At 50.7% G+C, this 24,104-nt stretch overlaps 1 protein-coding gene across 1 annotated transcript in view; it reads right to left on the minus strand.

The window, feature by feature from the left end:
* Podxl2 (podocalyxin like 2) overlaps positions 1–20,600 on the minus strand; it is a 32,690-nt gene extending 12,090 nt beyond the window's left edge. The window contains exons 1-2 of the mRNA XM_050165463.1: positions 20,491–20,600; positions 10,921–11,193 (exon numbers count right to left, since the gene is read on the minus strand). Of these exons, the coding sequence (XP_050021420.1) occupies positions 10,921–11,193; positions 20,491–20,551 (334 nt within the window). The 5' untranslated portion in view covers positions 20,552–20,600. The remainder of the gene's footprint in view (positions 1–10,920; positions 11,194–20,490) is intronic.
* Positions 20,601–24,104: the final 3,504 nt, after the last annotated feature.

Here is a 24,104-nt window from a genome sequence, read left to right on the forward strand (position 1 = left end):
CTCCATGGCTCCTGCCCTGACTTCCCTCAAGAAAGGACTGTGATGTATAAGTGTAAGACAAATAAACCCTTTCTTGCCCTGGTTGCTTTTGGCCAGGGTGCTCATCACTGCAATAGAGGGCAGACCAAGATAAGTTGGGACCTCACAAATTGGTGATGACATCTAGCAGCTTTGCTGAGCCCCACGATGGGGCGAGATCATTATGAGGTAGTGGAGGCTCTGGCAGAGCTGAATGGTTCAGACTGGAACAAAAATCAGGTTTGTAGATGCTAAAGCAATCCTGAGGGGATGCCTCTGTCACGGGACGAAAGAATTACAGAGAAGAGAGGTGGAGATGGGCAGACACTTGCTGGGTAGGCACAAGGCTCTTCCATCCCATCACCAGCACTGCAAAGGACTAGCCAAATAAAAACAAATAATTGCGAGGGATAGCCAGAGAAAGAGCTGCAGACACAGCCTGTGATCGCCCTCTAGGGCCACATCTGTGAACTGCAGCAGCTCCAGGTCGGCTCTGTCTTTGTCCATCTGCTCCAGGTAGGAGTTTCAGGTCACTAGAGTCCCTGCAGCAGCCCCTTTGCCTGATGCTGAGACACATCAGAGTGCCCAAGGCACCTAGATGAAGTCACAGCTGACGAGTAGGACTGCCCAGGAGACAAAGGACTCTTCCCAGGATGCCAGTGCTCAGGAAGTCATCAGAGCAGGGGCCACTCAAAAGAGGTGAATGATCTCTCAGACTTGTCCCATCACGAAAACATCAAGCTAGGTCACAAGACACGGCAGATCTGGAACGATCAGACATCCCCCCCCCCCCCCCCCCCCCCCCCAGAGGCTCCCCCCCCCCCCCCCCCCCCCCCCCCAAGCAGTCCAGAGGCTCCCTTTCTTCTGGAACTGCTAGGGAACAATATTGTAAAGTTACAGCACCATCTGGTGGCTTTGGTGTGAAACTAACGCTTCCCTAAGTCTAGACATGATTTCCTAACCCTATAGACTGGGGACTTGCTTCTCAGGTGAAGAGCCACAGTGGGGGCTGTCACAGAAGGGGCTGCTTCAGATGCAGGCAGGAGCCATAAATGAGGGAGATGGCCTGGGGTCCATGTACCCCACACCTACCCTCCATGGTGGGATAATGTTCCCAAGATGACATCACAAATGAGAGGGAGTCTGTGAACGTTAATCTTAAATGCCAACCTGATGGGACTTGGAACCACCCTGGAAATACACCATGTGACTGTGGGGGAGTTTCTAGATTGACTTAGATGAGGTGTGAACACCCATTCTAAATTTGGACAAACAATTCCATGGGCAGGAGTCCCGGATTGCATAAAAAAGAGTGAACTGAGTTGAAGCCCTCCTGACCGCATGGATGTGACCAGCTGTCCCAGCCTCCTGCCACCATGTCCTCCCCACCACCTCAACCAACCCTCCCTCCCTTCTAGTCCTCCCCACCTCAATCAACCCCCTCCCTTCCTGTCCTCCCCACCTCAATCAACCCTCTCCCCCATCAAGCTGCTTTTGTCAGGCACTTTGTATAGCAACAGGAATCATAATGAAACCCTGCCTGGGCCTTCCCAGAAATCTCCTGGAGTCACACTGCACACCCCTTGCACCCCACTGAAAGAGAGCAGTGGCTGCAGGGACAGCTGTGACAGTCACCACTAGCATGAGGTGGTCCCAGCCACGTGGGCATCTAACACTGGACTACTAAAGTCCCACCCTCTGGCAGGATAACTGGCTGCAATTTCTGGAACCTTCTGGAACTTTCCTGGCCGCCTTTAAAAAGCCTTTCTCTCCTTGCTGCCTCTTTCTTCCTATCTTCTTTATCCCAACTGGGATGCTTTTTCCCTTAGGCCAATTTCTTCTTTATTTAGTGAGAAGCACCTGGTAAGTGTCCTGGGTGGGGGGTACATATTCTCTGAATTGCTCCAATCTTACCAATCTCATCCTGAGGCCAAACTACTAGACTTATTCTTTCCCGTAAAGCTTCTCTGTTGATATTCCTGTCCTTGGAAACCCAGTGAGTTTTTTTGTTTCGTGTTGGGACACATACAGATGTGAACCTCTTTCACCTTGTCTGAAGTTCAGAGAATTCGAGTTTATTTTTGCTCTTTCAAAGATGTTGACAAGTGTGGCCACACACCTGGCCTAGGGTGTGGTTACTTGGTGTTTTGGACATTAAGAGGGCCCATCCACTCCACCCTGACCAAAGGTCGGAGAATTCCAGCACACTCCTATGCTCCTTCATTTAAAATAGGAGGTTTGACACAGGGAGTGGCTGCCTACAGGATACTTGGTCTAGGGTGTGTTCACTGCCTATTTCTGCCCGTGACATAAAATACTTTACTCAAGAAATAGCGGCTTGATGTCTCAAGTACTGAATGTCCTTTGTGTGGTGTTAAAGCAGTCTTTTACTTCTTCCTCCTCTTTTGTATTGGGGTATAAAAGTGCATGGAAATCAAACACGGGAGAAAACAGAATTCAGCATGCAGTATTCCCGGTACTATCCTCTGTCTCTGTGTTTCTTTCTTATCTCTGTTTCTCTTACCTAAAGTTTCTAATCCTCGTGCCCCTACCCTTGAGCATACGAACCTGGGTTGGACTGTGGTAGAAGTCACCCCAAAAAGGTGGCTTACGACAGATGGCAGCCCAATGTGGCGCTTACAACAGTTTTGTTTTGTGGTTGTTTTTTTTTTTTTTTTTCAAGACAGGGTTTCTCTGGGTAGCCCTGACTGTCCTAGAACTCACTCTGTAAACCAGGCTGGCCTTGAACTCAGAGATCTGCCTGTTTCTGCCTTCTGAGTCCTGGGGTTAAAGAAGTGCACCACTACCACTAGGATTCAACACCGTTGAATCTAAGAACTATCTAAGAGCAGAGACCCAACAGTGCCTGCCAAATGAGTTCTGACCTTGCTGTGTGACGCACCAGCTGGGGGCTCCCTGGAGCAGAAAGGCAGGGCGGGCACCACATGGCAGTTCCTGGGAGAGCCTGCGGCCTCACAGGCGGCCGGAACATGCTCTGTGAACTCTGCTCCTCTGCTCCCTTCTATTTCTGTCTTTTAACCTCACCACTGTGCTGGTGTTTGCTTTCTAAATATATCATGCTGTACGTCTTTCCTCGGCTGCATCTGAGCTTTGCACAAGTCTCTCCCTCCGTGCACTAGCCCACTCCCCAGGGCAGTGTTTGCACTAAAGACATTTGACATTAGCTGAAATATTAATGGACTGCCTTTCCTATTCAAGGCCTGGAATTAGAACAAGAGGGCCAGAGACCTTGAAAGTTCACTTTAAATGTCCCTTCTGGTTAATGTCAAATTCCTGAAAATTGTCCCCTTAGTGCACCTGCGAGTCAGCAAGAGTTAACATGGAAACACCCAAAAGCCAAAGGAGATTTGTAGAGAACATAGGGGCGAAGGAGAGAGGCCGTCAGTACAACTAAAACGACTTTCTAATGACCAGGCTCAACAGTATTAAAAGAAACAGAAGCCAAGGCTGGGGTTTCACTTGGTGGTGCACTGGCCTCACATGCAGGAGGTCCTGGGCTCCATGCCCAGCACAGAAAAGAAAATAGCCTATAGCGTCTAGATGGTTCAGTGGGTGAAGGCACTTGCCACTAAGCCTGAGTTTTATCCCCAGGACCACAAGGTGAAGGAAGAGAACTGGCTCTGGAAAGCTATCTTCTGACCTCCACATGCACACAAACATGCTCACATCCATGTGAACATGCAAAAACATACATGTACACAAAATAAATATGTAAAAATATACAATTAAAAATCTAAACCTAGAACTCTAGCCTCCTAAGATCAATCAAGGGGCTCACACCCATGTTAAAGCTCGGTTCACACAGTGAAAGCATAGAGCCCACGCCTCTACCGAGCACTTGGGAAGCTGAGGCAAGAGAACTGCTGGAGTTCAAGGCCAGCCTGGGATACTGAATGAGACCCTGATCCAAAACAAAACCTCACACCCCCTCCAGCTCCCTGCAAGGGGAAGATTGACAGTGCCTCACTGGAGCCTGGGACACCATCAGCCCTCACTGGAGCCTGGGACACCATCATTAGCCTTCACTGGACCCTGGGACACCATCATCAGCCCTCACTGGACCCTGGGACACCGTCAGCCCTCACTGGACCCTGGGACACCATCAGCCCTCACTGGACCCCAGCTCACCGTCAGCCCTCACTGGACCCTGGGACACCATCATCAGCCCTCACTGGACCCCGGGACACCGTCAGCCCTCACTGGACCCCGGGTCACCGTCAGCCCTCACTGGACCCTGGGACAGCGTCAGCCCTCACTGGACCCTGGGACACCGTCAGCCCTCACTGGACCCTGGGACAGCGTCACCAGCCCTCACTGGACCCCGGGACACCATCAGCCCTCACTGCAAAGCTGCAGGAGTGCTTGCTGGCACAGGACACTGATGCTAATGATTAGACCCCAGAGGAGTGTGTACCACAACTCTGTTTAATGCCAAAGCCTTTTTAAAGTCTATTTCCTATAAGGGAAATAAAGTCTGAAGAGACACTAACACGGTATTGTTTGGTACCTTTAGGAGATGACACTGTGGCCCAATTCTATTTTCTTCTTTTGTTTGCATTTGAAAAGACTGATATGCTAGTATTTATTACAAGCATAAAAATGAAGAGCTTTATTCCTGCAGTCGGGGTGCAAGTGTCCCTCCAGCGCTCGGCAGCTGGCTCTGCCTTATGGGCCTATCCATCCCAGTGAACAGACTATGCGGGCACAGTAACTGTGGGGTCAGGCCACGCAGCAGCAGCTAGGGCTCAGCAAGGGTTTGCGGGAGAAAACCACCTCCAGGTCCCAGCAGACAGCTGCCTTGGAGTCTGCTTCCTACAGGCTCCATTCCAGGCAGGCGTAATTAAAGAAGTCTAGTAAGAAAGATTCCATCTAGGGAAGGGTGGCTGACTTGAGATTTAGCTCTGCCACTTATTCTCGGGGTAATACAGTGCCACTTTTAAATCTCTGACCCAGTTTCCTGAGCTACGAAACAGTGATAGTGGCCGCCCTGCTTCTGCAATCCATGAGGTGCTCCAAGTGGAGCCATTATGAATCTTTCTACCCAAGGCACTGCTGTGTGTGCCCCCTCCAATACCCCTCTTCCCGTGAGTGTGATCACACTTCGCCTTTGGGGACACACCTCCCCTCTTCTTGGAGTTAAGGGACCCCACACACTGGCTTTAGGGGTAGCCTACCCCAGCCCTTGCCAATCAGAGAATTCTGGCCTTGGGGCAGGACAGTCAAAGTTCAGGACCCAATCTGAACCAACCTGACCCGCTCCTGGTCCTGGGAATACAGAGCTCACTTTCTATGGTGGTCACTAGGGAAGGGACAATGATTTTCCTAGGCAGTCTAACTGGATTGAAGCCAACAGAACAGGATGGAGCAGGATGGCCCAGAGAGCCAGGCTGGCGCGTTGAGTCTCCTGCTGGTACTGCAATTCTGTTCCTTGTCCCATAAGCCCGTAGAGTCCCCTTGCCACAGAAGCCTGTGAGTCTTGTGCATGGGATTTCCCTGACCTGCTGGCCTCCGGGGGTCATCCAGCCCCTCTCTGGCAGGACCTCACTACCTAACACAGGTCCTGTCTTAACAGAAAAGGAAGTGTGTAGAGGGTGACGGGGCGGGGGCAGTCTTGAGACGATGTGCCGTGGGCTGAACCCCTCTGAAACTCAACATTGAAATGTATTGTCCAGAAGCATTTAGGAGGCTGAGGCAGGAGGATTGTGATTTCGGGCAGTGTGGGCTACCTACGTGGAGGGAGCGGGTTTAATTGCGGTTATGACAGGACTGAGTGAGCCTTTAATAAATGACTAGGGCTGGAGCTCCACCTTCTGGATGGCTTAATGTCACCACCACACATTAGTGTCACACAGCAGCTCAGGCCTGCCCCTCCAGCTTTGTTCTTCCACAGGACCATGAGACCCAAGACCCTCCCAGGTGCAGCCTTCCCACCGTGGAGGTCTGGCTTCCAGAACCTTCTAATCCTACAACAGAAAGCAGCTACGACTGGACAAAACAGCACAGCTGTTTACCACTAGCAGTGAGGAATGAACTGACCTTGCTTTAACTCCACCCACACCCCCATCCCACCCCACTTGGTTGTCTGCTCTTCTGGAAGGACACTGACTGGAAGAGCAGCTCTGAGAAAGCCCCCCTCCTCAAGCCTGGGGTGTAGGACTCTGAGTCCTCGGGTTCGAGGGTGGAACAGGGCAATGGTGGTGAGTGATACACTGGCCTTTGGGTCCTCCTGAATCTCAGCCTCCCCACCCACTGCCACCAAAGACCCTAACTCTGTTCCCATCTCAACCCTCTTGTAGTATTGTCTGCCAGGCAGTGTAAGGAAGCTGAGTTTAGGGGCTGCTAATGGCATGGAGAGATACCTTCCCAGCAGGTGGATTGGAAAGTGGGTACCTTCACCCAGGAGTGGAGAGTGGGTGGCATGGGACGCTAGCCCCATGTTCCTGCCAGGCTAACGCCATGGACAGGGCACTATCAGCATCACAGCCCCCAGCATCTGTTCATGGGCAGAGTGACTGTCCCCTATTGAGCTGGGTAGTGGAGGATGGTTACCTAGCAACTAGGAAAGAAGGGTGCAAAAGAGCTTCTGGGGCCAATGGAATGGGAAGAATCAGAACTAGAGGCATAAGGAGCAGGCTTGAGCCACTGCCAGATAGAACAAGATGCTAGGGTTGATGCTAGTCACCGGAGAGTCCCCTGCATAGCCCATCAGCTCAATTCTGCCAGGCAGGAGAGGGCTGCATTGTGGAGACCAGTTTCTGGCGGGCTGGACATACAAGCTGCATTGTATATTGCTAGGGTCCATGCAGGAGTGTTTGCACAGGAAGACAGCTGCTCCTTGGGACCATGTGGTGTAGAAAGGCAAGACACCAGGGGAGAAAGAGAAAGCCATCAGCAAGGACATAGTCAAGAGGCCAGCAGTGCAGTTGCCTGCCTCTGATTTCCCTTCCTGCCATACAAGGACTAGGTGACAATCACTCGGTGTGACAAAGATGAGAGGACAGGAACACCAAGTGAAGCCATATTGAAGCCTAGAAACCATGACAAGGCTAGAATTCAGTGGATGACGGTGAAACTTCTCGTCAAGAGAACTGGAGAAGCCCAGGGAGGAGACACAAACCTTCCTGGACCCCAGGGTCAGTCCCAAGCAGGCCTGCTGCTCTCCTACCCACAGCCTACCGGCCTCTCTCCAGCAGAAATAGCCTTAGAGGCCCAGGGCATCAGACTGCCCAGTACAGAACAAGGGCAGGACTGCTAAAATGCTGAGCCACATACCCAGGAAGAGGAGATGGGGCCCTCTGGCGGCTTGGATGAGAATATCCCCACAGCCTCCCATTTGAACACTTGGTCCCTGGCTGATGGCACTATTTTGGGAGGTTATGAAACCTTTAGGAGGTGGAATCTAGCTGGAGGAAGAGGTTTGTTAGGGTTGGGCTTCCTTTCCACTCTCCTGTTCTTCAGGAAAGGCGTCCCAGATGCATACTCCTGCCACCATGGAGCCACTTGCCACATCTAGCCGGCCCCAATGGTGGGCTGTATCCCTTTTAACTCTGAGCCCACACAAACCCTTCCCCCTGTAAGTTGCTTCTCGGCAAGTATTCAGTCACAATAACAAGAAAAGTAACTAATATGAGTCTCTACCTCCCGTCATATACTAAAATAGTTAAATATAAAAGTATAAAGCCACAGGAGAGCAGCAGATATCTCAGGGAGGGAATATCTCAGGGAGGGAAAAGCTTCTTTAAACACAAAGCAGCAAAAAACAACAACAAAAAAAAAAAACATTTAAAACCATTTTCAAGGGGCTGGAGCATGGGCTCAGCAGTCAAAAGCACTGGCTGCTCTTTCAGGGGATTTGGTTTAGATCCCCAGCATTTACATTGACAGATCACAACCCCTGCTAACTCTAGTTCCACGGGATATGATGCCCTCTTCTGGATTCTTTCGATACTGCACACACATGGTACACACAAAAAAGCAGGCATGTACATAGAATGTAAATAGACGAACTCATTAAGACTTAAAAAAAGCAACTGACAAACTGTAAAAATGTTTCTGTTTGTAAATGAGAGACATATTTTCTTTCTTCTACAGAAGACTGCACAGTGACCAAAAAAATGAGCGCCTTGGTAGGGAAAAGCCGTGGAAGTGATAACAGCAGCAACCACTTGCAGAACACTTCCCAGTGCCAACCGCTGTCAGGAGTGCTGGGGACGCGGCCCTTCATGTAAGCTGCACCTCCCATGTCCTAAATGAGAAAATGAAGCTTTGCCCTTGCTTTCTCCACAGATGTCAGGATGCTGTTAGTAGGGTTGGAATGGCAGAGCCTGCCTTCTCTCCACTCCCCCAGGCTTCAAGTCCAAAATGAAGAGTGTATTTTATTTATTTTCTTTTTATGTGTATGAATGTTTTGCATACATGCATGTGTATACATCATTTTCATATCTGTTGGGTTTCCTGGAACTAGGATTACAGTTGATTTGTTGTGAGTCACTGTGTGGCTGCTGGCAATCACACCTGGGTCCTCTGGAAGAACAGTCAGTGCTCTAAACCACTGATCCATCTCTCCAGCCCTGAAAACTATATTTGATATTTCTATATGTAAAATATATTGTATAGAATATATTATATAATCTATGTTCAGAATTTATACATGGTATATTAATGGTATATATATATTACTAATTAATATATATTCATTTATACTGTCAAGCCATTTACAAAGACCATTATAATTTTTCCTATCAAACTGAGTAAAATCCTCCCCCCTGGGGTTCTAGAGATGGAAGGCAGGCCCTTGTGCATTACCATAGAGGCAACTCTACCTTGGAACCTTATCTCCTTTCCTTGGCCTTTTTTGAGGCTAGGTTTTGCTGTATTGTCTAGGCTGGCCTCCACCTCATGATCCTCCTGCATCAGTTGCCTGAGTGTGGGGACTGCCTGGGCCATCACGCCAGGGTGGGAAGCATCTCAAGCCCCAGAGTTCAGTTCCTCTGGTGAGTGCATGCTGGAGCTAAAGTGGTCTTTGTGGGAGTCTCTTTGTGGAGGTTTCCAGAGCCCCTGTAAAGACCCACACACTTGATGGCAGAGCCGATCCATTTGCTCCACTGTCTGAACTCTCCTCTGCCACTGCCCCAGGCTGACCTGATCAGTCACAGCGCTGGGCTTGCATGCCCTGTCTCACAGGCTCCCCAGTGCTGCAGGGAGCAAGGACAACGAAGCACCTGCAGACGGGATCCTGTATGTGGAGTGGGAAGAAGGCCAGAGATGGCTGCCTTTCGATTCCTCTGTACCTGAGGTATGCCTCTGTGGCCTGCCCTGGATGCCTAGTGATTCTCCCATATCCTACCAAACTTTTACAAATCCATTCCTTTGTCTCTTGGGGATGTCTGGGCTCCCTGTCTTCTGTTCCTGGGTGGGATGCTGATAGAGACATGTCGTGACCTACTGATCTCATTCTAGACTTATTCTGGGGAAATAATCAGGAAAGTGGAAAAAGTATAAGAACATTTGCTGCTGCAACTAAACCTGGACACAAGAGGGGAGAATCTCGGGCCATCTGACAACCACGTGTGTGCTAATACACAACTGTTAAAAATCGGGTAGTAGGGGCCGGAGAGGTGGCTCAGAGGTCATGAGCACTGGCCGCTCTTCCAGAGGACCTGGTTTGATTCCCAGCACTTATATGATGACTTTTTAACTATCTATAGTCCAGTCTTAGGGGAAATCTATCTACACCTTATGGTCTCCTTGGGCAACAGGCACCCACACGGTGCACAGAAACATATGCCGACAAAACGCCCATATGCATAAAATGAAAAGAAAGGAAATCTGTAAAAAAAAGTTATAAAAGGATAATTAATAATGTGGGAAATACATTTAAAAATATCTCAGATGAAAGTAGAAAATAGAATGTTCCTGCCGGGCTGTGGTGGCACGTGGCTTTAATCCCAGCACTCAGGAGGCAGAGGCAGGCAGATCTCTATGAGTTCAAGGGTAGTCTGGCCCACAAGAGCTAGTTCCAGGGTAGCTAGGACTGTTACACAGAGAAAGAGAAACCCTGTCTTGAAAAAACAAAATAAGAAAGAAAAAAAGAAAGTTAGTTCCTTATGGTTCTAGTTTTTCATATTTCTGTTGTCAAATTGTGAGTTGCTTCATTTCCTTTGAATTAACTTTATTTTATCTTTTGATTTTCTACAGTGTTCACTCACAGGCTAACCTGGAACTCAGAGATCTGTTTGCCTCTGACTCTGCCTCTGCCTCCTGAGGGCCAGGATTGAAGACATGGCCACCACAATTTAAGTAATTATTATTTAGATTTCTACATTTTAATTTAATGTGCATGAGAGTTTAGCCTGCATGTATAGCTGTCTGTGTACCATGTGTGTGCCTGGTGCCCTGAGAGTTCAGAAAGCATCAGATTCCCTGAACTGGAATTATAGACAGCTGGGAGCGACCATGTAGGTGCTGGGAATCAAACCCAGGTCCTTGAGCAACCAGTGCTCTTACCCAAGTCTTGTTTAAGTCCACTGGGTGTGTCATAGTTTAGGGAGAAGATTTGGGGCTGACTATTCATACCACAGCTCTCTTTTCCTAATCTTAATAGGGGGACCCCACAAGCCAAGACACCACTGTAGAGGCCAGGGCCGGAAGCACTGCAGCCTGCTCCATGAACTGGTTACCAGTCCCCAGATTGTGTGTAGCCAACTTGGTGCCTGGACCTTGGTAAACAGTAGCTTATTTTAAGGAGACACTTAGTGATGGCAGATGGCAGGCAGCCTGGAAGACACCAGAGGGAAGAAGACTGGGGTGGAAACCGCCCCACGGTCCCTAACAACATGGATCGCCCTGGTATCCTGCGTAGAGATAAGTGAGCAGAGCTACCTGCAGTGGGACCCAGGTCCAGGCTGGTGCCATTCAGTTCCTCCTCTTCCCAGAAGTACTGTGGTGGCTGCAGGAGCCGGGATTCCTCGCTGTCCTCACTGGGAAAGCCCGAGCCCGGAGCTAGGCCGGCGCCCAGGCCCATGGCCTCACTGGGCTCCTCCGAGTCCAGGGGCTCAAAGTCAGTGGGCAACAGAAGGTCGAGCAGGGAGGTGGAAGTGAGGCCTTCAGGGCCAGGCTCATCCACGCCGGCTACACAGGCACCCAGGGAAGCTACTGTAAAGACAAAACCAGACATCAGGAAGGAGGGTCAGGACAAGGACTGGCAAGACACATCACAAAGATGGACACTCCTCAGCACTGGGGCTTCAAGGGACCTGAGCTATCCTTTTAGAGTGTTCAGCCTCCCCTGTGACAGTGACAAGAGAGCCAGCAGGGAGTGAGGATTTGATGACCCTGCTCCCCTCATCCCCAGGGTACTCAGAAAGTTCCTCTGTCCCAGTCTAGTAGCTCTGCCAGACACTACAGGGACAAATTCAAGCCAAGGACTTTGCTGGCATGTGACACTGTTCTCTAAGTTTGCATCCCAGCCTGAAACTCTTGCAGCCCGTGCTGTGATTTGCATCATGCAGGTCTCCTGGGTGCAGTTTAAAAACCCACGCAAGGTTGCAGGGCAAACTCACCAGTGCTGGCAATCCCATAAGTTTATTTAGACTCATGGGCCCTCCCGACTTATCAAGACAAAAGAAACAAAGACCAGACTACAAAAGAAAAGGATCATCTTCCGTCTCTTTCACTCTGCCACTGAGAACAGCAGAACTGTACCACTGATCAGTTTCACAGATAGCTTCGGCACCTCACTGCATGCTTTGGGAAGTTGCTCAAGTCCCCCGGGTCTCACCTCCTCACCGAAAAGACCTGGAGGTTGATGGAAATGCCCTCTGCATCCTTCCTAAGACTAACGACATCAGTGGTGTGGGGAGGGCAGGTCCAAGACCCGCACGCCTGGCCCCTGCACTGGATGTGAAGTGTGACCTGCTGTGACCATAATGAAGGAAAATTTCAGTGATGTTTATAATAAAAACAAGACCTCATATTTTCAGGGCCATGTGCAAAGTGCTTTACAAACAGCATCTGAATTTTAATCGCATCACCCCCTGATGAGGAGGGCAGCGCTTGGCTGCTGAAGGAAGGGAAAAGACCACAGAGTTCCAGCAGAAACTGGGAGAATGTCAGGTACATTGTGCACCTGTTAGTCAGTCCAGGACTAAGAATAGCACACTGACCTATAGGAGAGCATCTGGGTGGGGTTAGTGCGGAACAAGGGGGCTGGAAGGGGAGGCAGACAGGGTACCAAGAAGACGAGTTTACACTTGTCTTCCCTGCCTGGGTGAGGGTCTCCAAGCTCATTCATCAGTCCATCCTTAGAGTCCATTGTAAAGCATGGGCGGGCACTCCAAGCCCTCAGTCCCAGAGGGAGGAGCACTCATTGCAGGTGGGCGGAGCTGTCTATCCCAGTGAGGACCCCCCCCCCCCCGGGGACTGTGCGCACTGCTGTACAAGGACCTGAAGAAAGTACAGAGGCCCGGGACGTCTTCCACCTAGAGAGCCTTAAGAGCAGACGATGAGCTGCATCTTCACCTACACTAACACAAAGGCTGCGCTCATACCTGCAACCCCAGCACTCTGGCGACTGTGGCAGGAGGATTACAAGTGTGGGGTTAATTTGGGCTACATGGTGAAATCTTGTCTCAAAAACCCTCAAATGGGAAGTAAGGAAGGGAGAGAGGAACGAAGGGAGAGAAGAAAGACGAGACTGATGTGAGTAGCGGCCTCATCAATGTCCCATGTGGCCTCAGAGCCAACACGGGGCTGACTGTGGAGGCATAGGAGACCAAGGCAGATCCACAGGGCAAGAGCTGGCACGCTGGTCCCTTCTACTCTGGCTCAGAGATGTTCCACTCCCAACAAGCTGATCCACAGGCCTCCCTCTGAGCTGCAGAAGGCCAAGTTCTACCTGGGGCAGGGGGATCCTCTGGAAGGCAGGACTTGAGACACTGCTATGCTCTCCCTGCGGCAGATCCGGCCGCTGGGGAGGTTCTGGCTTGGAAGCTGAGAATCATCAGACCCCTTCCAGAGCATCTCTAGCTGTCCCAGACACCAGGTCCAAAGTCCTGTGTCCATATTACCAACTCATATGTGGGAAAGGGCAGGGCATACTCATGGCTTCAAGACACCTAGAGGCCAGAGGGAGCCACAGCAATCTTCATGGTGTCCTCCTCCCCTCAGGTTCCCTGTGGTTTCCACAGGAGGATGCCAATGAGTCCTTCCACTCCAACTCTCACCCCAGACCCTAAAACAACTCTGGTTGTTGTTCTTCTAGTCCTGATTCTATGGGAAGAGCAGGGTCCATCCCGTGACAGGTAGATGGTAGTGAGTCAGGTGGCTGGGTCTAACACAGAAACTACCCGAGGGCTCTTCTCTGAGGCTCTGGGGGTACAAGTGTGTCCTCCAGGAGGACACCCCTCTGAAATGCAACTGTGTAGTTTTCTCCCTTGAGGCTAAGTTCCCACTCCTCAGAGTTGAGCATCACCTTCACAACAGGCCTCAAGGGCTTTGCTTTAGACTCAAGGGTTATTCTCTTAGGACAGCTTGTCAACCTGCCCAGGCTAGAACAAGAGTCCATGTAGAAAATAGCCAGGTTAGCAGTGTCCCAGTTGAAGCCCCATGTGACAAAGCCAGCCAGGACAAGCAGATGTGGAACTCGAAGAAGCCTGGCTGAGATCAGAAGTGCCAGCGGATTCAGCTGCACTGCCAGTTCATAATCATGAGCTAAATACACAGAGTCTGTTCAAATTCAGTCCAGTTCAAACCTGAGCCAGTGCAGACGCACAGGCTGGCGGTGTATGTGAGTTAAACAGAGAGCTAAGCCACAGATAAGCTTTGAACCCCATTGTTCTGCAATTTCTAGAACATTCCCAGGTTGATGCTTCTAGTTTGGGGATCACATCAAGAATTTCTGGGGTTTAGGGCTAGAGAGATGGCTTAATGGTTAAGGATCCTGGCTGTTCTTGCCAAGAACATGGGTTCATTTCCCAGTACCCACATGGTGGCTCACAACCATCTATAACTCCAGTTCTGGGAGGTCCTATGTCCTCTTCTGGTCTTTCCTAGCACCAGGTGGCACATGGTGCACAGATATATGTGCAGGCAAAACACCCATAAACATAAAATAAAAGAATAGCAAAAAGAGTTTCTGGAGATTCTTGTTATTGTTTTAAAATTTACATTTATTCATTCTCTCTGTGTGTGTGCATGTGTGTGTTACATTTATGTGCATGTGTGTGGTGTGTGTGAGTACGCATGTGCACGGATGTCAAAGGACAACTTTAGGGAGTCAGCTCTCTTCTTCTACCGCATGGGCTGGAAACACCGAATTCAGGTCATCAGGTTTTGTGACAAATGCCCTCACCTACTGAGCCACCTTGCCATCCCCACAAGTTCTGTTTTAAGTCAAAAATTTGGGGGTGATTTGTTGCACAGCCCCAAATTTGACATAGCCCGCTGGCACACTGAGAAAGGTTATAAAGGGGGCTCTTTCATGCAGAATAGGAGCTGAGCAACTGAACGCCGTTCATCCACTCATTCACTCACCCCAAAAGCCTTTTTATAAATTCTGGCTTTGCACCAGGCATTATACAAAAGTCAAGTAATACGGGGTATGAGAAAGATATAATCCCCGACCTTCAAAGTGCCAGTTTCTAGTGGAGCCCATGAAGAAGTCATCACAGCACGGTGTAACAGGTGTGTAAGAGGCCGAAAGGCACAACCGCAGAATGACGGCGTGGTGTCTGTGCTAGCAGACTCAAGAGAAGGAAGGAGGATGAGCAAGAAGCGCTGCTGGGAGGGGAGCAAAGCTGGGACAGCACCTGGGAACGCTCATTCCCCATCTCATTCTGCGGGGTGGACAACGGTGCCTCCCAAGGGAACACACACAGCCTACACTCCATGCGTTACAGTACAACAAAGCAGCCAAGGCCACATTACTAGAATGAGGTCCACAGTGCTCACAGCTCAAAGCGTCAGTTTTGGTAGGAAGGACTTAGGTCTACTCAAAGGCCTACATCTTGATGGGGGGGGGGGATGCTTCTCCAAGCTCTACCTTCCCAATATGCTGGCCCAACCCATGAATATCCTTGATTCATTCCTGCCAAGTCTCTCCAGAGACAGTCTCCTGCAGATATTTTAGGTACTTCAGGATTCCTTAGCAATGCTCACTGCATACATCTCTCCTCCACACTACCCTCTGAGCAGAGAGCCACCAGGGCCTAAATGGACATATGACTCACCCCGTGTTCCTGGCTCAGTATGGATGAGTAATGCTGTTGGTCCACAGACCACATTTTGAATAGCAAAACTCAGCACAGCCTTCTGACGGCCAAATCTGTATCTACTGCCCCATCACAAAGATAACCCAGCCAGATCCTTTAAAGTGGCAGAGGGGCTCTCAACCAATGGACATACCCTAGTACCTCCTCTCCACAGTCACAATCATACCTCATTCATGCCCTATGCCCTAAACCAAGTTTCTAGAGATTTCCAGAACATGACAATCTCCTTTGCTTTCTTCATAAATGCTATGCCTTCTGAAATAGTACCCATTTATTCCCATCTTTCCCCTACCCAATTCTTAAAGATTTATCTTTATTTTTCTGGAACATGTGCCTGTATGTACCACCTGCATGTAGTGCCCATGGAGTCTCGCTGAAGGGCACTGGGTCCCCTGGAGCTGGAACTGTGAGCCTATGAGGGTGCTGGGAACTGAATCCAGGTCCTCTGCAAGAGCAACAAGTTCTCCCAACAGCTTCCCCACCTGCCTAATTCGTACTCTCACTTCTGGACACAGCTCTCTCTCTCTCTCTCTCTCTCTCTCTCTCTCTCTCTCTCTCTCTCTCTCTCTCTCTCTCGTACATGTGTGTGCATATATGTGTTTCATGCAATGTGAGCATGTGAGAAGAATGTCAGGTGAACTTTATCATTCTCTGCTTTATTCCTGTGAGCTAGGGTCTCTCACTGGCCAGCGAACTCCAAGATCCACCAGTCTCAGCCCCCAAAGATAAGGTTGCAGGCATGTGCAGCCATGCCCAGTTTTCTCTGGGGATGCTGGGATTCTAACTCAGGTCTTCATGCTTATTCAGCAATCCCTCTTATCCACAGAGCCAACTTCCCAACCCCAGATATTTTCTGAGCAGTCTTCCCTGGTCACGTGCCTGGCTAGGGTGCCATTCTTTGTTATCATAGTCTTGGCCCTACGTTTGCTCCTCACCCATTGGCAACAGACAATCATATAACTCCCATCAGATGGCAAACACGCAGCGTGTCCCTTGACACTGTAGTGTCTAGTTTCTGACACACACCAAGGCTCAGCAAGCCCTTGAGGGAATAAACAAGAATAGGTCAGACCTTCCCGTTTTACAGATGAGATCTCTGACGACTCATGGGATTAAGTTAATAGAAAGAGCTGTAATTAGCTGCTTCTCCCCACAGGAAGGTCTTGCAGATGTTCTGTGAAGGAGGTTTGGGAAGCAATTATTTGCTGGGATGAGCTGCTTAAAACAATATTCAAGACAGCATAGCTACCCCAAGGGATGTGAGTGCCAAGGAGAGAAGCCAGTGCTAAGGACTGGAGGGCACCCCTTTCCTTTAGACATTCTGCCTGGGGTTCCCACAGCAAACCCAAGCTGAGTCCATGGGGAAGGTTCCGCTGTCCCACAAAGTGCCCTCGGGAATGCTATCCTCCGCGGAGCTTTCATTCACAGGCCACAGGGGCCCTGTTTAGAAACACTTCTACAAACTGTCCTATATATTTAACACTCACTTTCTAATTTAAAAAAAAGTGAAACAGATTCACAGAATCCTGTCAATCCAGTGCCAATTAAAACTGAGACTCACTTGCGAGGACTGTGCCATCTCATTGTCAGTAAAATCCATACAGGAAGGCCAGCCACATCGTCACGCGGCCACTCCTCGGCTTCTGTCGGAGCCAAGTAGCATGCCAGGCCTTCCCTGGTGATACAGAGATGGACATTGGACGGTCTCTGCCTGCTGGGAAATTAGCAGTTTGGGGGAGAAATGAAATCTAAATTGTATACAAGATACCAGCTGCTACGGCAGCCCTCGTTTGCAGAAGCAGCCTCCCCAGGGCTGGGGAGCAGGCATGGCGCGGCGCCAAATGAGAGAAACCAATCTGGAAAAACTCATTCATGCATCCCAGGAAGAAGAAAACGTCAGGTGATGAGGGATGTGTGTGCTAATTAAACCCCGAATATTGTACAGGTTCACAGGGCGCCTGAGCAGCCACGTTTTGGGGCCATGAGGAGTAAGCTTTATCCACAGGCTGTGTCTTGGCAGGAAGGCTTCAGTGACAGGAGGAGAGAGTAAAGCTGGTCTTCCTCAAGAATCTAGAACTCGTCCTTCCTAAAGAAGTGTGACCTGCTTGCCTCTGAGCCTCTGCATTACCTCCTTAGAACCTAAGCTGGGTGTGGGGGCACAAGCCTTTAATCCCAGTGTTGGGAGGCAGAGGCAGGTGGATCTTTGTGAGTTCAAGGCTAGCCTGGTCTACAGAATGAGTTCCAGGACAGTTAGAGCTTAGGAGTGAGACCCTGTCTTGAAAAATATAACAAAAGAACCACAACAAAACCTAACAAAGAAACAAACAAAACCCAAACTAACTTAAGTGTGGTAAAGAAGTGGCCACCGTCAGCTGGACCTGGAACTGCTCAGCACTTCGGCCAGCTGCCCCAAGGACAGTAGAGTAGAACTGTGCAGGCCCCACGGGGGATGGGGGTGGGGTGGGTGCTTCTTGGTCAGCCAGGACTGTGCGCAGATCCCTGTGGTTGGGTGAACCCTGGGTCTGCACCTTGACCCCTCCATGCCCCAGGTGGGAGCCTCAACTCTCCCACTCCATCTGCAATCCAGCAGTCAGCAGTGCCTCCCCGACCCCGCCAGCATCCCCTCTTCTTCATCCACTTTCATTGGTGGTCTACAGGCATTAACAAAGACTTTAAAGGGGGGGTCTGATAGTTCCCTGGTTTTCACTCTTTTCCAACCAATTTTCATTCTCTGAAAGGCATACTCCTTGTGACTGCTCCTCTGTCTACACAGGGACCTGAATGTTTCAAAGGCTTTGGTAGTGGGCAATTACTTCAGCAAGGGGGGGGGGGTAAACTGCTTTTCAGACCTGTCTACCAAGAGAGGACACCAGAATAGAAGGGGAGCCCTGTCCATTCTGCAGATAATTATTTTTCCCTTTAATAATTAGTCTGCCTCGGTGGAGATCCCATCTGACTCAAAATCTCAGAATTTGCTCCCTGTGTGATTCATTCTCTTCCTCGAGCTCGTTGCATTTTCTGTTATTTCATCACCCTAAAGGGAGGCAGAGAGGAAAAGGCATACAGGAAGGGATGAGGGGAATCAGCATCAAGGAAAAGCAGATCCAAACAAGCCCAGAAAAGGGGACTAAGGAAACAGGCAGACATCTTAGCCAAGGCCCCAGAACCCAGTGTGCCCTCCTGCACCGGACCCACTTCATCCTGGCGATCTAGTCTGTCTGCCACCAGCTGCACACGGCCCTCCCCTAGCCAGCGGCTTTCAAGTCAGATCCCCCTAAGCCCTGAGCAGACACCAGCCTGGGAGGTGGCTGGGCAGCATCTGCCACTCTGCCCCCATAGCCCAGAGTGGCAGCCACAACAGAAGCGCTCTAGCACCACGGTCCTACACCCCCATCCCCCACCGCCACTCCACCGCTGTGTGCTGTGGAGGCACAGTGCTTAAGCGAAGCCTTCTTCTACACAAAGGTGTAAAAAGGAGGCAAGCCGACAGACACACATGTGCCTGCACAGAGGCAGGGGCATGCTCATGGAGAGAGTGTGGTAGGAGAGGGGGGAAGGGGCGTGACTAGCACTAGGATGAAGGCCTGAGAGCCAGGCCCGGGTCCTGACTTGTACTGCTGGCAGGATTGGTGTGGCTCCGACCCGGAGAGACAGCAGACCTTCTATAGAGGACTGTATGCATATGCAAAGACGCAGGTGGTCTGTGTAGATGTGATGCCAACACCAACTGACACCCCCTCCCTGTGTTGTTAGGTCCTTTCTTCATCTCCGGGGTAAACATGTGCTCTTGCTAACTCGGCCAGCTCATAGCAGGCCCAGCACTGTGAGGGGCCAGTCCCCTCTCGGTCTTTTTGTTTTATTTTATTTTGTATGTATTCATTTATTTAGAGACAGGGTCTCATTCTGCAGCCCAAACTCGTCTTGAACTCTCAATTCTCCTGCCTCATTGGGTTCCTAAGTGATGGACTTACAGGTACATATAACCTTGATCACCCTCGCCAACTCCCCAGATATCTTCCTGGGGTTCTATCATTGCCAATCCCAAAGTAAGGGCCCACCACATGTCCATATCAAGCAGGGTTGGCTCCTCTCCTCACATAGATCCCATGAAATTTATATATAGCATATTGCACAGGGTGGGTCTTGCTGGGGTGACTGCCTGAGTACGGGAAGCCAGTCCCATGCCTGTCTCCACTGGAGGGGAAGTTGCGCAGGGCTATTCACTGAGTCTTGGAGCCCACCCTGTCCAGCACCCTGCTCCCACACCACGCCCACCTTAGTTAGGATAGGGTCCCAGCTCCACCATCCTGATTCGACCTACCTTTGCAGTCAGCCTTCCTCCCTCCCCTTCTGTGTGGTGGCTTGCCTCTGAGCCTGTCAAGCCCTTGTGCCCGCCCCCTACACACACGCACACACCCCTAAATCGCATGTCTACCCTGGGAAGCTGTCTCTTTCTCTCTCACGCAGACATATCCATTTCTTACCTGCCTCAGGCCCCGACCTGTCACACACCCACACTAACGAGGTACCCAGTGCGACTGATGAATGGAAAACCGCGTACCAAGTCTCCCACACAGCTCCGTGTGGCGGCAGTCGCTGTCGCAGACCTACCCCTTTGTCAGTTCCTAATAAAGTTGCCCCGCGCAGTCGAGGACACGCGTTCACAACGACACGTACACGCCTTCCCAGGCAAGCTCCACGCACATGTAAACATCCACCTTGGCCACGCAGCTCGCTTTCAGCCCCCGGCATCCCCGGCCCACGCGCCGTGGAGACCCGCTAGACCTTTACGATGCGATTTCTCTTAAGGGTGTCACCCGCGCGCTTTCTCCTCCCTTGATTCGCCTCCCTGAACCTTCGCGCGCACACACGCACACACCCCTCTGCCTGGTGGCCGCAGAATGATCACCTGTCACCTGTCACCTGGCGAGGGGTGGGGCGCGGGCACCTTGGTGCAGCGGCCCCACCGCCACCGTCCCCGAGCGCGCGCGTGGCACGGAGCATCCAGCTCCCTGGACACAGACAGCGCCTGGGGGGGGGGGGTCCCCGCTCCAGGCCCCGCGCCGCCACCTCCTCCCCGCGCGCGGCCGACCCTGCGCGCCCCACAGCCTTTGTTCTGCGGCGCTGCCAGCACGGGCCCTATGCGCCCTGCGCCCTCGCGGCGCGGCCCGGCCCCACTCACCCGCGGCCAGCAACAACAGCAGCGGCGGCGGCAGTCGGGCGGCCCGCAGCGGCCGGGCCATGGTGCAGCGTCGCCGCCCGCAGCCGCAGCGCCGCGGCGCCCGGGCCGGCGTCGGGGGCGCGCAAAGCGAAGGCGGTGGCGCGCGCGCGCCCCGTTGGCCCGCGCACCCGTCACTCACGCGCCCAGCCGCCCAATCGATGCAGTGGACGGCTCGGGGGCGGAGTCCTGCTGAGGAGTCTGGCTTCGCACCTGCACCTCCAGCCTTGCGCCCTTTGCCATCCGCGGGGGACTTCCCGGGAAGCGGGTCCCGCACCCTTTGTGCAGCAGACCAGCCAGTTGCAGCGAAGGAGAGAGGTCAGGGTCAGCAGAGGCCTTCTGGGGCACGTGGTCTGAGGTCCTGAAGGCCAGGGCAGACCAGGCTTTGGTGGGGAACCTGGGTAAGAGCAGAGCTGAACTTTGTGCCAGATGTAATTTATTTATCTTATGTGTATGTTTGCCTGCATGTATGCATGTGCACCAAGTGCGTGCTTGATGTCCACGGATGGCTGTAAATCACCATATATATGGGTGCTGAGAACTGAATCCCAGCCACTCATACATAACCTCTGAGCCACTACAGCGCAGTTTAGACTCTCACAGCCTGAGCAAATTTGTGCCTGTCACCAGACATCTTGTGAGAGTCACCTTTCCCTCTAGTCTGTGCTTCCCCTTGACTTCAAATTCACTCCTGCATCAAGCATGATGGAAGCAAATAAGACGGGCAAATAATTCCTCAGTCTCAGGAGAGCAGGGCCATTCCTCAACATGTGGGACCAGAGCCTCAACTGTAGGAAGGCTAGCTAAGCACAAAGGGCACTGGGCAGCAGAGGGGCCCTCCAGCCTACTTCAGTAGAGACATACTCATAGGATGGATGCATGTTAGATTTAAGCTGGGTTTGGGAGAAACCATTCTAGATAGAGGGAGGCTCTGACAATCTCCAAGATAGAAAAGTGCCCTGCTTCTAGGAACAGTGAAAGCACCTATTGACTATCCCAACATCCGTAATTTTGTGGGATTTTTATTTTATATACAGTAAATTAGGAAAGCTGTTGTGCAAAGTAAATTTTACATTGTAAACAGACATGGTGGCACATACATGTAATCCCAGCACTAGGGAGGATACAGGTTAAGACCAGGTCTGTCTCAGCTATAGTAAGAGGAGAGGGGCACTGGAGAGCTGGCTCAGCAGTTTGCTACTCTTTTCCTAGCACCCCATTGCTGTTGCCCATAACTCCAGTTCCAGGGAATCGGATGCCCTTTTCTGGCCTCTGTGGGCACCTGCACACACAGGAGAGAGAGAGAGAGAGAGAGAGAGAGAGAGAGAGAGAGAGAGAGAGAGAGAGAGAGAGAGAGAGAGAGAGAGAGAGAGAGGAGTAGAAATTGGCTTATTGGTTAGGAACACTTGCTGGCTCTTGCAGAGAACCTGCATCCTGTTCCCAGCACCCACAAGGTGACACAGAACTAGTGTTAACTCCAGGTCCAGGGGATTTGGCGCCCTCTTCTGGCCTCTGTGAGCACCAAGCATGTACACAATGCCCAAACATTCAGGAAGACACTCATATACATAAAATCAAAACTAATACATTTAAAAATCAAACATCTTTTCTAAAAGATTAAAAAATGTTATTTATGTGGGCTGGAGAGATGGCTCAGCGGTTAAGAGCATTGCCTGCTCTTCCAAAGGTCCTGAGTTCAATTCCCAGCAACCACATGGTGGCTCACAACCATCTGTAATGAGGTCTGGTGCCCTCTTCTGGTCTTCAGGCATACACACAGACAGAATATTGTATACAAATAAATATTTTTTTTAAATGTTATTTATATTTTTGTAGTCTTGACTTGTCCAGAGCTCCCCACACAGTCCAGACTGGCCTTGAACCCACTAAGATCCATTTGCCTCCACCTCCTGAGTACTGAGATGGCTTGTACCATCATGTCTGGCCTATGCTGGATGTTTTTGAAAACTATATTCACTCCTCACTGCAGAGGGTGCCATTAGATCTTCTAGTCTAGAGAAACAGGATTTGGAAGACACAGGCAAGATATGAGCTCCAAGGGAAAGAAAAGAGTGGACGTGATCTGTCATATACAGGGGAATGAGCATCGTCACTGGGAACCAGTGCAGAAGACAGGGGTGGGTGGCCTTTAGCAGTTCTGTGGTTTATCCTTCAATGTGAGGACCCTGAACACAAGGAAGGAGTGGCTAGCCCAAGGGCACAAGGCAAAGCAGCAACAATCAGAACACAGGACTGCAGACCCTCTTACCCTTCACCTAGCCTGAGTCAGAGTCTGAGGAGGTCTCTGGACAAACACTCAGACCAAATAGACAAGCAAACCATCAATGACCAGGGAGGAAGTTGCTGGGTGTCTAGGGGTGGGGAATGGTGGTGAAAGTGAAGTCAGTGGAACACTGAGATGGAACCGATAGGACCACACTGGCTAGTGTTTGTTGACTGATATTTTTGGTGTTTTACTCTTAAGCACAAGCTCAAGTTAGAGAAGAATCGGTTTGTAGTTTCTGTGCAAAGCCAGGCTACTCAGAGGACACAGGCATGGGATGATGGGCCTAAAATGAAATGCCCAGAAAGCTAATGGTCTTGTTTGAATCGTCTGAACCTCAGGGACATTGTTCTTACAGGGACATTGTTCTTACATTGTTCAGTGGGGGCAGGGTCCAGAAGAGTGGTTAGAGCAAGTATCTCATTTGGGAAAGAGATGAAACATGGCCAGTCAGCATCTCCCTGACCTGGGTTCCTCATCAGACTTCACCCTGTTATGGACAGTGTTGACCTGCGTCTCTTCCAGATCATTCTTGTTAAATACAAAAACGGTCTAATGTTTCCCATCTCTGGAAATACTAACCCCTAAGACAAGCTGGTACCCTGGGCAGAGATACCTGCTTTCCTTCCTGAGCGTGAGGGGAAGACACACATGCAGCACAGCCAGAGAGTTCTGTAGGAACACAACTGTGAGGAATACGAAAAGCAGCAAATGACGGGCTAGGATGGCTCCGCAGTTAAGTGTTGGCTGCTCTAGAGAGCCAGGGTTTGGTTCCTGACACCCACGTCCACTGAACACTGCCTGAAACTCCAGCTCCAGACCTGACACCCCCTGCTGGTCCCTGTACATGAGTGTACACACATGGTATATATACACACACATAAATAAAAATTAATACTGTTAAAGGTATAAAAGCTGTCTTACTTAGGGTTTCTGTAGCCGTGATGAAACACCATGACTAGTACAAGATGGGGAGGGGCTTATTTAGCTTACACTTCCCATCAGTGTTCATCAGGACTAGAACTCAATCAGGGCAGGAAACCTGGATGCAGGAGCTGATGCAAAAAGCCATGTAGGAGTGTTGCTTACTGGCTTGCCAGCCTGCTTTTTTTTTTTTTTTCCTTTGGTTTTTCAAGACAGGGTTTCTCCAGGCGGTGGTGGCGCACGCCTTTAATCCCAGCACTTGGGAGGCAGAGGCAGGCAGATCTCTGTGAGTTCGAGACCAGCCTGGTCTACAAGAGCTAGTTCCAAGACAGGCTCCAAAACCAGAGAAACCCTGTCTCGAAAAGCCAAA

This window comes from Alexandromys fortis, unplaced genomic scaffold (genome assembly GCF_014885135.2).
Source record: "Alexandromys fortis isolate MF-2015 unplaced genomic scaffold, M_Fortis_MF-2015_v1.1 scaffold_158, whole genome shotgun sequence".
Taxonomy (NCBI): domain Eukaryota; kingdom Metazoa; phylum Chordata; class Mammalia; order Rodentia; family Cricetidae; genus Alexandromys; species Alexandromys fortis.